This window comes from Palaemon carinicauda, chromosome 22, assembly GCF_036898095.1.
Source record: "Palaemon carinicauda isolate YSFRI2023 chromosome 22, ASM3689809v2, whole genome shotgun sequence".
In the NCBI taxonomy this organism is placed as follows: Eukaryota; Metazoa; Arthropoda; class Malacostraca; order Decapoda; family Palaemonidae; genus Palaemon; species Palaemon carinicauda.
Genome location: NC_090746.1, coordinates 46703080 through 46719717, shown reverse-complemented (window position 1 = coordinate 46719717; position 16638 = coordinate 46703080). Strand labels below are relative to the sequence as shown.

General features: G+C 36.9%; 1 protein-coding gene across 1 annotated transcript in view; it reads right to left on the bottom strand.

The window, feature by feature from the left end:
* LOC137616420 (midasin) overlaps positions 1-16638 on the bottom strand; it is an 814866-nt gene that overhangs the window by 381417 nt on the left and 416811 nt on the right. Inside the window, exons 14-16 of the mRNA XM_068346159.1 lie at positions 11653-11861; positions 11334-11510; positions 4265-4438 (exon numbers count right to left, since the gene is read on the bottom strand). Coding sequence (XP_068202260.1) covers positions 4265-4438; positions 11334-11510; positions 11653-11861 — 560 coding nt within the window. The remainder of the gene's footprint in view (positions 1-4264; positions 4439-11333; positions 11511-11652; positions 11862-16638) is intronic.

Here is a 16638-nt window from a genome sequence, read left to right as displayed (position 1 = left end):
CTTGGTGGAATACTTGGATTGCATCCAGTCTCCCATCATCCTCAAGCTCTATTAGATGATCGAGACAGCCCCATCTTAGTAAACAGAGACTCGTTCAACGCCATCCTTAGCGAAAACTCTGAAGGAGGGACGAGGAGCAGCAGGCACAAGCTTAGAAGAAACTTCTCTCAAGAGAATTTCTCTAAAAGATAAATAGGGGAAAAGAGATCGTCAATCCCTTCCTCCTCCAAGTCTCTAACCGAGGTAGAGATGTCTTGTTTCCTAGGAGTCAACTCCTTAAGGTCCTGAATTCTAGCCTCAATGCTTTTTAGGGGTTTAATTCTCGCCCTGCAAAAGACACCAAGAGTTAGTTCAAGCAGGCCTTGGTCTGAGAAAATAATATCTTTCCAGTTAATATTTATTTCTTTATCTTTTAATATAGCACCTGGCGTAACAATGTTCCAACGCTAGATGCTCACTGTCATTACGATCGGAACTAAGACGTTTGTGATCTCGACATTTGGCCCAACTGGTGTAACCACGACGTCAGAGTCTTGATGCTCGACGACATGTCTAACTGCTTGATGCTGAGCGTCACGTCTAACTGCTTGATGCTCCGCGCCATGCTTGACACTCGACGTCAAGTCAAACTGCAGGACTCTTTACGCCATGCAACTAACTGTTTGACGCTCAGTGTCATCTCTAACTGCACGACACTCGACGTCAAGTCCGACTGCTGGAAGCTTGACGCCATGGAACTGCACGACACTCGGCGTCACGTCTAATTGCCTAACATTCGACGTCAAGTCCAACTATTGGAAGCCAGACGCCACGCAACTGCTTGACGTTCTGCATCACGTGGCTCTCGGAACAATGCCGTTCACGATTTAGACGCTCGGAACTATGCTGTTCGCGTCATAAATAACAATACAAAGCAAATTGTAATACTGTATCGATTGACAGAGAACTGCGGAGCGTAACAAACTGAACACTAGTTTATTTAATCTTTGAAAATGGATCGAAGATTATCTAAAGAAAGTATACTAAAAGGACAAAAATTTTCTTAAAATAACATAATCCTTTTATCTTATAAAACTTGAATACTTTATAAGATAGTATTCACTTATCATTCTTTGTAGAAAAAGAAAGAAATTGCAGGTCATACTATAGCTTACGTCATATGACTGTGACGTCATAGAGTAGGTGTTTACCTACCGCCATCATGTTTTTCGTTAGTTTACAGTAGGTTGAAAAAACTTCTAATCCTACCTTTTAAGCTATAAACATAGCGATCAAATACCAAACAAAACCAAAATAAGCGAATGCCTATTTAGCAGTACATCACCAAGATAACTGCCAAAATTCAGGTTAATAACGAGTGAATATCCGACGATGTTGCCCGTGTGAGCGGCAGAGAAAATCTGAGGAAACATGGAATGGTTCTAAGTACCGTCATGTGAGGGCTCACTGGTGGTACACCTGGCTACTCAATCTGCGATTGCCACGAGTTTTGAATTTTTGCCGTGACGTCAGGGACTTAAGCTATATATATATCCACCAGGTAAGTCAGATGTTTAAAACTATAATGTATTTTTCTGAACATGCATAACATAAATATAATAATTTTGTTATATTTAGTATTCTTTGTATCAAAAATATCCTATATCTTAAGTTTATACCGCACAATATCAATGAGATCCTTGCCCTTGCTTCCCAAAGGCAGAAGTTTAAATTCCAGATTAATATTGGGACACCTTGATTTTCACACAAACCTCAGAGTGATCCATTGTAAGTGGACTGCGATGGGGACTGAGGATGTGCCTCATGTGTGAAAATAATTTTCTTGATGAACTATGCAGTACAATTTCAGACCGGATGGCCCAATATTAGCCTCAACCATTTTGTAAAGCCCTATGTCTTCCTCTGTTCTCAAAATGGTTAGTGAATGCCTTTAGTAAGTATTCTCCCTTGGTATTGTCATACATAGGTTTAAGGCAACATAGCTCCTCGTCTACCTGTGTCATTATACCTCGTAAAAACAGCCATGCAGGGAATGACATTAATATCCACGCTTCTATCCAGGCACACTGAGCACATGTGTACTTCTTAAAGCAACCAATTGCTGCTGATTTGCATTATCAGCCATTTCATGAATACGTCTCTCCACGGTTCTAGCGTAGACAGACAAGTCTTTTATCCTTGAGATGAAAACTTGTTTGTTTGATATGATATCAAGTAAAACCTCAGTGCACTCTAGGAGAGCTGCTTTTAAAAATATGCATTAGTAAGTCTTTCCATGCATAGCAATAAACAAAGCTGGTATGTAACTGGCTTCAGTTTCATTGTTTTTGCCATCATTCGAGATTTTGAACACTTTACTTTAATTCTCATAGCGGGTTACTGCTTTCTTAATCGCCTCATCTTTGTCAGCACTATCCTTGAAAGCCTGTTATTTAAAGTGCGGTCTACCACTCGATGTGCAACAAATGAGGTTTTCCCTGCAGAGAGCATACAATGCATAATCATTCTGTTAATTAAATCCAGTCATTTGTCCATGGTGACTGAAATAATCAAGACATCAAAATTTATTTTTTTCACATTAGCCATGGTGACAATAAACTAGAAATACTCACTGAAGGGACCATACTTACGTAGCTTAATCAATATCTCAAGGAAATGCGAAAGGGACCATACTCAGATAGCCAATCTGACCTGATCAGGGAAATTACTTGGTCCTGGATTAAGGCATGTAAAATCGTATCTGAGCTGACCGGCACGTATCATAGGAAAGGAACCATAGATATATAAAAAGATAGATAGGTAGATAGATAGAAAGATATAATAATTTAAATCATAAAGTGAATAATGTAAACCATATAGATAAAAGTAATGATGCACAATACACATTCTCTCTCTCTCTCTCTAATTATTTTCCTTAGGATTTTTTCTGTTCCTTCAAATCAAATGTCATGCCATAAACAAGCACTCCTCGTGCTAAGACTGGCACGCGTGCCATAGGTTGCCGACTCCTTCTCTAGCCGTAGTATCTCAACCGTAGCTGGTGCCCTGGCCAACCTATACTACCTAATACTACTTTGTTGCTGAAATTATGTTGCTCTAGTTGACATATAATTGTTAGGACTGGTAGTGAGGGTTGGGGTGGGGCTGTGAGAACTCCAATCAAGGGTTATTCTCATGGGTTGGAGCACCTACATAGGCTATCCCATTGGAAAGAGTACAAGAAAAATAATTCTTTAGTTAAACATCGAGCTCACTGCATATCTAAATAGAAACATTGTGATCTGAAGGTAGAATTCTTCAAAATAATGAAGGAAGCCACTAAAAAACTATGTAACAATCAAGACATCATCATATGGAAAGTAATAAGTCAGCAATCTCCACAATGATGGAATATTTTCAAAAAGACGTATATTCCAGAAGTAGAATATTCTATTATCTTGGGAACATCCTGGAGTGTGCAGCAAAGAATAAAACCCAAATGCAGCCAGGATCAGGTACTAAAACTCTTCTCTATATAGCAAAAAGGGCACTGACAAAATTAAATGAAGATTTTAAAAGGTGTGAATATTAAGACTCACGGCAAAAGAAGATCATATTGCAAATAAATTAGTGGAGGAAAAATCTTTAGTGGCTGGGAATGAGACTGGTATGGTTCGACAGGTTATGAAATGTTGAGGAATAGCAGACAGAAATACTAGGGAAAATACTTATAGGAGAGCCGGGATAATCATGGAAAAAGGTATTGATGGAGACCTAAACATATTGGGATTTATGGTAGAAAATGCCCAGAATATGGGAAAATTAAGAGAATTAATTTTACATCCAGACTTTTGAAGGGAAAAGTTAATGTCAAAACATTCAAGGCAGTGCTATGAGGACGGTAGCATTTCATGCATTTCTGTAATTACTTTACATAAACCATTACTTTTAATTTTCTATTACCTAAAAGATATAAAATGAACAACATTAACCAAAAAGTAACATATATATATATATATATATATATATATATATATATATATATATATATATATATATATATATATATGTATATATATATATATATATATATATATATATATATATATATATATATATATATATATATATATATATATATATATATATATATATATATATATATATATATATGATATCACCTGTACTAAAGTACTATTATATCTTTAACCTTAAGTTATGCATAAGTTCTCAACTCTACACAAGATAAACCCTTATTGAATTATTTTAATTACAGAACTATTACCTTCCTAATATCTTCACATTCTTCCTCAGCTCTGACTCTCCCTGCAAGGACTAGGTATCCTTCATCTGCAAGATGCTGATCCCAATCATAAAATTTAGCTTCCTGTTTTGGAGCAAGACGATAACGCTCAGCCCAACGGAAAAGATCTCGAAGAGTGATGAAAGAGTGTTTCCCCTGTCAAACCAACAAAAAAAAAGGCTTGTATTCCATTTACAGAAAACAGATTAAAAACAAAATTAAATGGTTACACTGTAAGTGCACAAATGAACATAATTACAGTATCTTCTGCAGAATCCAATAAGATGTATTATTCTATATCCAAGTATTTTTACTCCCTAGTCTTAATGACATAATCTGTGTCTATTATTCTTTGTCTTCTATAATTGGTTACATGTATAAGATTTTATAAATTATAAAAAAACTATATATCAATGGAAATTAAACATTTCTAACTACAAAAAAATTAATTCATATCATTAATAGTTTTTGTGGTATGATGAGATAAGTAAAACCTCCCCAAAAAAGTGAAAAATTAATTCATGCAGGGTTGGGAATGAAAGGATTAACCATTTTGAACACGACCAACACAAAAAAAAAACTATAGACACTGAAAATTTATATATCTTTAATCATTTGGCTCTTAAATTTCAATTCCAATTGTGTATATTCTGAATACTTTAAAAGATATATGCATAAACATAAAATTACTGCAATTTACTGGAAGCAAAATATGCTACATGGGACTAAAATGAGAAATAACATCCTGGTGCAGAATATGTCTAATGGAATTCAAAGGGTTAACTGAAAAATATTCAGAAATATCAAAATTAATTATTATTATTATTATTATTATTACTTTCACTAAGTAAGCTATATCCCTTGTTGGAAAAGCAAGAAACTATAAGCCCAAGGGCTCCATCAGGGAAATAACCCAGAGGGGAGAGGAAATAAATAATCAACAAGAGAAGTAATGAACAATTAAAACAGAATATTTTAAGAAAAATGACAATATCAACATATATGTTTTAAATATACAGTGAGCCCCCGCTACTTCGCGGTTCGACCATTGCGGATTTTTTTCATAACGCATGTATATACACATATCGCGGATTTTCCGGAAATTTCGAAAATACCGCGATATATGAAGACCCCAAATACGTATTTCGTTAATTCCATTAATACTGTAATTAGTAATATCTGCTCTTACTGATGGTTCATTGCATTACATATGACATATAATTCAGTACAGAAAGAAATAAAACACGAAAAGAGAATGTAATCATACGATAATTCAGTATACAGTACGTAGTAAAATTAAATCGAACATGAAACTCAAATCAGATGCAGTCATACCGTATTTGAATGGTGTAAGGCTGCTGATGGCTACTACTACAAATGTAATGGATGTGCATCTTTTCCATGAATCTTTTGTATGTATACGTACGTAATACAGTGGTACCTCTACATACGAATTTAATTCGTTCCACAACCAACTTCGGATGTAGAAAATGTTCGGATGTAGAAACGAATTTTCCCATATGAATACATGGTAATTCATTTAATTCGTTCCTCAGCCTAAAAACCCATAATAAATCCTTAATAAATGGCTACACATAATTACACATAACAATAACATAACTGCATAATATGAAAGAAGCATGTAAAAAAGATAATTATAAAGAAATAAATAAAAAATGTGTTTTATTGCCACTTTACCTTAGAGACAGGCCAACACAGGTGTAGGATTTGCTACGCCAGGAGAAGACGGACGATCGGCGAGAAGGTAAACATGGTGTTAACATGTTCTTTAAATAAATACATTCTCTCTCTCTCTCTCTCTCTCTCTCTCTCTCTCTCTCTCTCTCTCTCTCTCTCTCTCTCTCTCTCTCTCTCTCTCTCTTGTTCTTCTTCACTGTTAGTGTTAGAGACGTCTATTAATTTTTTTCTGAGAGAGAGAGAGAGAGAGAGAGAGAGAGAGAGAGAGAGAGAGAGAGAGAGAGATTAAACAAATATGAGAGATTGAACAAAAATGTGTGTACATATGATTTTTAACAGCGTTAACGAGTTGAAAGACAGTTAAATGTAACTAAAAAAAAAACAATATCAGCGAATCTGAATTCCTTTATTAACTAAAACAAATATTGATACAAACACACTCGTGTGCGTATGCGGAAACACACACACACACACGAGGAGACACGATCGGCGAGGATGTAGAGATGGTGACTGCGATAACATACCGTAACTTACACTACGGAAATTTTAATCTAACTTAGCTTATTTATTTCTTTTATTTTTATATTTCATATTTTTTAATATTTTTTTTCTTTTGATTTTTTATTTTCATCAACTTTCAGTGACGAGTATGTTATCACAGTCACCATCTCTACCTCCTCCCCGACCGTCTCTCTTACTGCGTAGCAATTTTTGCACCTGTGTGTGTGTTTGTTTCAATATTTGTTTTAGTTAATAAAGAAATTCAGATTAGCTGTTATTACTTTCTTAGTTACATTTAATTTTTTTTCAACTCGTTGACGCTGTTAAAAATCATATGTACTCTAAAATCATTTTTGTTTAATCTCTCTCTCTCTCTCTCTCTCTCTCTCTCTCTCTCTCTCTCTCTCGGAAAAAAATAATAGACGTATCTAACACTATAACAGCGAAGAAGAAGAAGAGAGAGAGAGAGAGAGAGAGAGAGAGAGAGAGAGAGAGAGAGAGAGAGAGAGAGAGAGAGAGAGAGAGAGAGATATTTTATTTAAAGAACATGTTAATGCTATGTTTAGAGAGAAACAGAAAAAGAGAGAAGTCTTATTTAAAAGAGCTTGTTAATGCTATCATGGTTTTCTTTGCTTCACTTTTTTCTTTCTTTCTGTTCATCACGCTGGCCCTTCTCACAAATGATCGTTGCCAACAATCTCTTTGTCCTTTATCCCTATCAACAAATGGCGTTCTATCTCTTCCAGGGTATTGCTACGATGTCTTGTAATAATGGTGATCCTCTTCGATGGTTATTTGCTTTAATGGCTGCCTTCAGCTTGATGATCCTCGAGATCATAGGCCTATTCCGGCCATATTGTTTAGCAATACAGTATCACTCACATGCACACTGCTCTCATGTTTTTCTATAATTTCTTGCTTCAATTCTAATGAAAGAATTGCCTTCTTCCTGTACTGAAACTTAGCTTCTTAGGCACTATGATTATAGGTAAAATCAAAAAGGAAATGTGAGAAAAGGAAGAAAATAAGCACTGTTAATAACAGACCAAACAGAGGACAACCACACGATACACACAAGAATAGAGAACTGAGCACTCGACGCTCAATGGCGTAATGTTTACTTCGTGGTGTCGAAATAAAATTCGGGTGTAGAGTCAAAAATTTGCTCGAATTTTACTTCGGATGTTGGAAAATTCGGATGTAGATACGTTCGTGTGTAGAGGTTCCACTGTACTGCATCCAATAATATTCTTTGTTGCAAAAATCACATCTCGAATAAGCGTACATATCCTAAAACAAAACAAGCGTAAAATAGCGTACGTAAAGCTGTATAGGTAGTACCTTGTATTTGAATTGGTAACTACTACGTAGCATGTAAGACGGATTGTGATTGGTTCAAGTGCTGATATATGACGAATCAGAACCCAAGTTTTGAAATCTAGCCTGTGATTGGTGTTTTGACCGCTTCTCCAACCTGCAGCATCTTTTCGCGGCCACTTCGTTCGCCGCTCTCTCGCCGGGTAGATACTGCTACGTTATTGTGAACTTTAATCTGTGCGTGACTGTTTTAAGTTGAACTTTTTGTTGAACTTTCTGTTTAACCCCTACTGTACAATGGCTCCCAAGTGTTCTGCTTCTGCTAAGGCTGGTAGTGAGCCTAAACGCCACCGCAAGATGATGACGATTGCTGAGAAGGTGACGCTTCTCGATATGTTAAAAGAAGGCAGAAGTTACGCGGTCACAGCCCGCCATTTTGGAGTCAACGAATCCACTGTTCGCTACATCAAGGAGGACGAGGCGAACATTAGAAAGACGGCTACCATCACCATTAGCAGATCAGCGAAGCGAGTCGTTACCACGCGTAATAAAACGATCGCACGCATGGAAGGTGCTTTAGCAGTCTGGATTGCCGACTGCCGGAAGAAGAACATAGCCTTGGATAAGAACACCATCCGAACCAAGGCTTTGGGCTTGTATGAGAATTTTGCGGCAAAGGATCCTCAAGACGACGATGGCGACCATGCTGAAGATGATGATGATGTAGATGAACCTCAACCAGGGACATCCACTGATTCCCAGCCTCAGAAACAACGTTTTTCCGCCAGCAAAGGATGGTTCGCGAAGTTTCAGAAACGCTTCGCCCTGAAAAGCGTTTCCCTGCATGGCGAGGCTGCTTCCGCTGACACTGCCGCTGCTGAAACTTACGCGAACGAGACGTTCAAGAATATTATCGCTGAAGGTGGATACAAGCTGGAACAAGTGTTTAATATGGATGAGACCGGCTTGTTTTGGAAGAGAATGCCGTCGCGAACTTTCCTGTTCAAAGAAGCAGCCAAAGCCTCTGGCTTTAAAGCATTCAAAGATCGTGTTACCCTCGTGATGTGTGGCAATGCTGCTGGATTTTTGCTAAAGCCGGGGCTTATTTACAAGTCGAAAAATCCTCGCGCTTTGAAAAATAAAAATTAGAATCTCCTTCCTGTGTACTGGATGCATAATCAAAAAGCATGGATTACGAAGATGCTGACCTCCAACTGGTTCCACTAGTGTTTTATCCCGCAAGTCAGCAAATATCTCGTAGAGAAGGGCTTGCCATTTAAGATCCTTCTCCTTATGGATAACGCTGGTGGACACGCAACTGATATGTCGCATGAGGGCATTCAGGTTGCGTTCCTGCCACCCAACACCACACGAAGAATACCTTGGCGGACCTCGTTGCGTGTGTGGATGCTGCCCAAGAAGATGAAGATGAAGATTTTAATTTGAAGGCGTACTGGCGGAAGTACACAATAGCCACGTGCCTGCAGAACATCCAGAAGGCACTGCAAGAAATGAAACCTGCTACTGTCAATGCGAGCTGGAAGAAGTTATGGCCCCAGATTGTTTACGATGACGAGGGATTTACACCGTCTGAGATTCAACACTCTGCAATACGCAAATCTGTGCAGTTGGCTGCGATAATTGGAGGTGACGGGTTTGGCGACATGACGACTGAAGACATCGACGAGTTGTTGGACTGCCATTCCCAGCTGCTAACTGACGCAGACCTACAAGACCTGACGAAATCAGCCAGTGAAGAAGACAGTGAAACACAGGAAGAGACCCAAGAAAATGTTGAAGAAACGGGCTTAACATTAGAACGGCTTGCCAAGTTCTGCAACCATGTGAAGGAGGTGAAAGAAATGTCGCAAGAGTGGGATGAGGATATGGTTCGGTCTATGCAATTCTCCAACAAGATCGATGACATCATGACTCCCTACAGGATGCTCTTCGAGCGAAAAAAGAAGCAGCGGCAGCAACTTCCGATCACAATGTTCTTCCAGCCTCGCAAAAAAGAGCCAGTTCCTCCTGCTATTACGCCTTCGGAAGAAATTGAAGAAGTGTCCCAGGAAGAAGTTGAAGAGGTGTCCCAATAAAAGACACCTCCGTCTGAAGAGACGTAAAATACTATCATTGGCTGCACAGTAGAAGACATCATCAGCTTCATCATCATCATTTCTACTGTGCAGCAAATTCATCGCCATCATCATTCAAGTTTTTCTTCAACTTCTTTCAACTTCTTTCGTGGAGAGTACAGTAACAATCTTTAGTTTTTTTATACATGTTTTACTTTAATATTCTAACATTTTAATATTTGTGCCTGTTTTAGTTTAGTATGCATTAAGTTAAAGGGAAGGTTTTAAAAGTCTGAATATACATGTTATAACCTATCATATTTTTTTGTTTAAAATTTACATTTACGTACGTAAAACAACTCTCTCTCTCGCTCTCTCTCTCGTAAATTGTTTTCCTGCTTTGCTACGTATGTATTGTATGATTTTATATAGATACGGTAAATAATATTTGTAATAACATATTTTCTAAAAGCTTTTACTGTAATATCAATATTTATCACTTTCAGGCGGCGTCATAAAGAAAAACATTTCATTTGGAAGTCCTAAGAAAAATTAAGTAAAACATTGGTAATAACAAAATCAACATACTGAATAATCAATATAATCGATGCAAAAACTAACCTATACACAGATGTGTAAATGCGTTTGTTTCTTCATTATATTCAGAGATAAACATAAACAAAACATTGGTTGCCATTTTTTATCGTGCTTTTTGGCGTGTTTAGGAAACGCATGATATAAAATCGCCTTTAATACTTGTGCCTGTTTTAGTTTAGGGTACTGTAGTACATGCATTAAGTGTTCTGTACATTAAAGGGTAGTTTGTTAACAGTACTACGTACAAGGGAAGGTTTTAAAAGTCTGAATATACACGTTAAATAAATAGGTAAATATGGTGTCACTACTTCGCGGATTTTCACCTATTGCGGTCGGGTCTGGAACCTATCTACCGCGATAAACGAGGGCTCACTGTAAACTATAAAATAAAATTAAAAAAGCAAGAAGAGAAATAATATATAAGTGTGCTCAGGTGTACACTAAAGAAAGAGAACTCTAACCCAAGATAGTGGAAGACCGTGGTACATAGGCTATGGCACTACCAAGACTAAAGAACAATGGTTTGATTTTGGAGCGTCCTTCTCCTAGAAAAGCTGCTTACCATAGCTAAAGATTCTTTCCTACCATAACTAAGAGGAAAGTAACCATTGAACTATTACATTGCAATAGTTAACCCCTAGAGCGAAGAATTGTTTGGTAATCTCAATGTTGTCAGGTGTATGAGGATAGATGAAAATGTGTAAAGAATAGAACAGACTATTCGGTAAATGTGCAGGGAAGGAAAAAAAGCTGTAACTAGAAAGAAGGAGCCAATGGAGTACTGTCTGGCCAGTCAAATGACCAAATAACTCTCCAGCAGTAGTATCTCAATGAGTGGCTGGTGCCCTGGCCAGCCTACTTACCTGGAATATATTTGATCCTCTTCTCATCTTCTGTAACTCCTGAAGAACTGAAATCATTTTTTTACTGTAAGACAGAGGTACCTCACACCTCATGTGTAAGATCACTTCCAATTCTGAAGGAGGTATTTCATCAAAATGTAATTCCACAAATCTGTTACGAAAAGCTCGAGACAAGACCTGTAATTAAATCCCATGTTAGTTCAAGAAAATAGGTTGCACACAAGATAACTATGTTACCCGAACATATAAATCAAATAATACAGTATTGTATACTAAAACTCTAATATTAAAACAGCAAATTAAAATTCTTAAAAAATACCTTTCGTCCACCATACAACCCAGGGGGATTCTGTGTGGCAAATAACATGAAGTGCTTGTGTGCTCTGACAGTCTCTTGAGTTTCAGGTATGAACAACTCCCGATTATCATCAAGAAGTCTATTTAAAGCTTCCAACACATCTGATGGAGCTAAATTCAACTCATCTAGAATTATCCAGTATCCACTACGCATTGCCTTCACCAAAATACCTGAAATTACAGATATACAAAACTGGCAATTTCTAAATTTTAGATTTACAATAGAACATCACATTTATTTATGAATATACATATATGTACACTTTTCATACATATATTGAAGTAACTAGTAAAGATTTTTTCATTCTTTGTGTATAAACTAAGAGCCTAGAAAAAGTCTTCAAATTACAATTATTGTTCTTTTTATGCTAACACTAACCCTAGGAGCATGATTTCTGCGAAGCTGCAAACTTGGTTGTTAAATCTATAACAAGGTGTGGGTAATTACTGAGGGGCACTGGGAAAGCCCCACCCCTTGCTAGCTCACAGAGACAGTACCTTGACTTCAGTCGCTGAGTAGTATGGATCTACTCTCTATGTTTCAAACTTAGTATATTAATCTTTATCTTTACAGACAACAACAAGTAGACATGCAGTCTTGCCCCAGAGTTTGTGGATGGCTGCATGGAACTTTCATCATCAGGACAAAAGTGGATTCCTGTTCTTTATGTCTTTGCAGGGGCATGATGGTTGGTAGTCTTCCCCCCTGTGAGGAATGTAGGGAGTGGTTGTCCTCCAAGTGACAAGAGTTTGGCAGAATGACGAAGAAGAATGCCAAGCGAGATTCTTCGCCTTTGGGATTGTCCTCAAAGTAAAGAAATAAAAAAAAAAAATAACACCCATTCCCTCATTTCCCTTCCTGAAATTTTAGCTTTAGATCCTTCTCCATCACTCTTCTATGGAAAAATGTGAAGAACTTAACCCTGGATAGGTACGGTGGGTCGTTCGCGACCCCGAGCGTCAAAAAAAAACAGGTTTTTCTCACGTGACTCAGCCCCGTGACTGAATTTGTGGGTGATCGACCTGCAGGAGGTGTCTCCCCTACACGCTCTAGTAGTGTCCAGATGTGCATTGCTGTAGCTGTACTCCTTCCCCGATTTCTGAGACGAGTCGGGGTCGTTCGCGACCGAGTTTACCCTTCTAAGGTAGTTTGCATAATTATCAAAGTTATTACGTATTATGAAATTGTCGTAGAATGGTGCAACTTGTATAGATTATCAGTTGTGGAAAGTCTTGGTGGATTGTTTGGCTACCATGTGCATGAATTTTTTTTTAGTTAAAATGTCGTTCATCACCACGAGGACCATTTTACCGCGAGTGCCCATTTTTCATTTTTTTTCATTTTTTTGCCAAGTCATTTTTCCGTAAGATATTGCCAAATAGTGTCGTAAAACTTTTGCTTGTTTAGTGTTGGAAAGTGTGTCTAGATGATCTGGCTACCCATGCGTGACTTTGTTTTTGTCAGATACGACGTAGTTATTGATATATTGGGTATTTAACTGCGGTTGCCAATTTCTGTTTTTTTTCAATATTTGTAAAAATTTTTACGTAGTAAGGAATTGCCGTATATTATTCATTTTTTTTTCATGTTTATGTGTTAGAAAGTGTGCCTTGATGGTTGGGCTAACACTTGCATGTCTTTTTTTTATCTGAGATGCCGTATATTAGAATGTTGGGCATTTTACCGCGAGTGCCCCATTTTCATTTTTTTTCATTTTTTTGCCAAGTCATTTTTCCGTAAGATATTGCCAAATAGTTTCGTAAAACTTTTGCTTTTTTAGTGTTGGAAAGTGTGTCTAGATGATCTGGCTACCCATGCGTGACTTTGTTTTTGTCAGATACGACGTAGTTATTGATATATTGGGTATTTAACTGCGGTTGCCAATTTCTGTTTTTTTTCAATATTCGTAAAAATTTACTACGTAGTAAGGAATTGCCGTATATTATTGATTTTTTTTTCATGTTTATGTGTTAGAAAGTGTGCCTTGATGGTTGGGCTAACACGTGCATGTCTTTTTTTTTATCTGAGATGCCGTATATTAGAATGTTGGGCATTTTTCCGCGAGTTCCCCTTTTTATTTGTTTTGCATTTTTTTGCTTAGTCATGTTACCGTAAGGAATTGGCAAGTAGTGTCGCAAAACTTATATCTTTATAGTGTTGGAAAGTGTTTCTAGATGATCTGGCTACCCATGCCTATTTTTTTTTTAGCCAGATATGGCGTATATATAAGTATGTGTTCGATTTTCCTGTGATTGCCAATTTTCGTTTTTTCCCATTTCTTTCAAAATTACTACGTACTAAGGAACTATCGCAGAGTAATGATTCATTTATATGTTTATTTGTCGGAAAATGTGCCTTGATGGTTTGTCTAGCACGTAGCAGAATTTTTTTTTTCTGAAATGCCGTATATTAGAATGGCCATATTTCCGCGAGTTCCCCTTTTTATTTGTTTTGCATTTTTTTGCTTAGTCATGTTACCGTAAGGAATTGGCAAGTAGTGTCGCAAAACTTATAATTTTATAGTGTTGGAAAGTGTTTCTAGATGATCTGGCTACCCATGCCTATCTTTTTTTTTTAGCCAGATATGGCATATATATAAGTATGTGTTCGATTTTCCTGTGATTGCCATTTTTTCATTTTTTCCCATTTCTTTCCAAATTACTACGTACTAAGGAGCTATCACAGAGTAATGATTCATTTAGATGTTTATTTGTCGGAAAATGTGCCTTGATGGTTTGCTTAGCACGTGGCTGAATTCTTTTTTTTTCTGAAATGCCGTATATTAGAATGTTAGCCATTTTTCCGCGAGTGCCCCTTTTTATTTGTTTTGCATTTTTTTGCTTAGTCATGTTACCGTAAGGAATTGGCAAGTAGTGTCGCAAAACTTATATTTTTATAGTGTTGGAAAGTGTTTCTAGATGATCTGGCTACCCATGCCTATCTTTTTTTTAGCCAGATATGGCGTATATATAGGTATGTGTTCGATTTTCCGGTGATTGCCATTTTTTCGTTTTTTCCCATTTCTTTCAAAATTACTACGTACTAAGGAACTATCACAGAGTAATGATTCCTCTAGATGTTTATTTGTCGGAAAATTTTGTTTACTTCTTTTTTGATTGAATATCATCAAATTTTTTTAGCTAAAATATTATATTGTTTCACATTTTTGTTTTTTTTTTCGATTTTATTTCCCTTCAAAAAAATTTTTTTGGGTCAGAAATTTAATTTTATAGCCGTAAAATAATCGACAATTATCCAGAAACCCACCATACAATTTTTATGCATATCCAATAATAATTAGATTAGTAAATAACACCTTGAAATTGACATACCCTTCCTACATTTCAAGTGGCAGATTAGGGAGTGAGTCAGTGTGGTTGGCGGCCATTTTGTGGACATATCCGAAGCGTAAGTTGCCCTATCTATATATATTCCTGTTCCCTATAGAATTTGTGATATTTTGGTATATTTTTACCTGCATAAATAACATATATATTAAATATATGTATTTTTTTACGAAATTTCTAAGTACTCAAAAAATTACCTTTAGATATGGCCCCTGATATAAATGTAATTTACAAAATAATGAAGATTTTTTTACATATTTCTATTTTAGGATAACATATGTTTATTCCCTAAAAAAATTAGCCACTTCCTATTTCATTTGGGTACCCAAAAAAATTCATGAAATTTGGACAAATTTTTTTGGCCAAAAAAAGTTCCCCTTTTTTTCTCATTTCAGATCTTCACCTCCATGGGTCTGACTTCATCCAAAATACATCAAGATGTGTCCTAAACATTCAAGAATCAATTCCTAAAAGGATTTGTGTATATATGTATAAACTTTTTTTTATGAATTTTTATGTCAGGTCTTTTTTTTTTCTACTTAATTTTTTAAAATATTTATAATAAATAGTTTTTCTGCAGATGAGTAGTATTTATCTTTACAGTTGTTTTAAGCATTCATTGAAGTTTTTTTTGGCAAAAGAAAAAAAGAGGTTACTGCAAAAACTGAATTTTCAAGAATTTCTTTTGGCGTCGGGGTCGTTCGCGTCCGAGTATACCCTTAAAGGGGTGTCCGAGGAGCGTACCTATCCAGGGTTAAATGACATTGAATTACCCTTAGGCAAACCCAGTGTGAGACAATGGCATCTGCTTTCCCTGGAGGAGTAGGAATCCATCCCTTCTCCTTGGGATCATTTGTTTTCTCCAAGACGAAAAGAGATATTCCTTATACCATGGCAAGGATGTAGCTGCCTCTCCAAGAAATCTTTCTCCTGCTGTCAAGAGACGTATTACTACTGCATTTCCTCTGAGGATGTCTTATCACTGCAAAGAAAGATGCTTCATACAGTAAATTACTCTTCTGAGCTCATTCTAATGAGCCCTCTTCTCCTAGAGGATACTCACCTCTGAATGAACGAGCGGCCCCTTTTGGAACTCGCATGTTCTCCACCTAGCTCAAACTTGTCAACTCACCACACACCTGCTCAAGATAATATGCATTCTTCCGTAAACTCACTCTCCAGTGAATCTGGAAAACAATATGGTTGTTAAAATCTATAAAAGGGGAAACCCCGCCCCTTGCTAGCTGACTGAGTAGCCACTTTGTCTTTCATCTACGGTTTGATGGGTGGATGAGGCCGGAAGTATAACTTAATGGACTCAGGTTTGTATAGTTAGGAAAAACAAAACTACCTTAAAATTTGTGATTTTTCCCTACATGGATACAAACCCTTGTCCTTCAATAGGAGACTTATCTTTAGGTGGGAGAAGTCCCTATAACTAACCTGACAGGTTTAAAATCCAAGAATGTTAAACACTCAGACCCAAGGGGAGCAAAAGTGTCAACTCCAATTCACCTCATATGACCTGAGGCTCAGTTGACAGGGCTATATCCCAGAGATATATCTTCAATGTAAATCTAAAATAAAGTGATATATTACA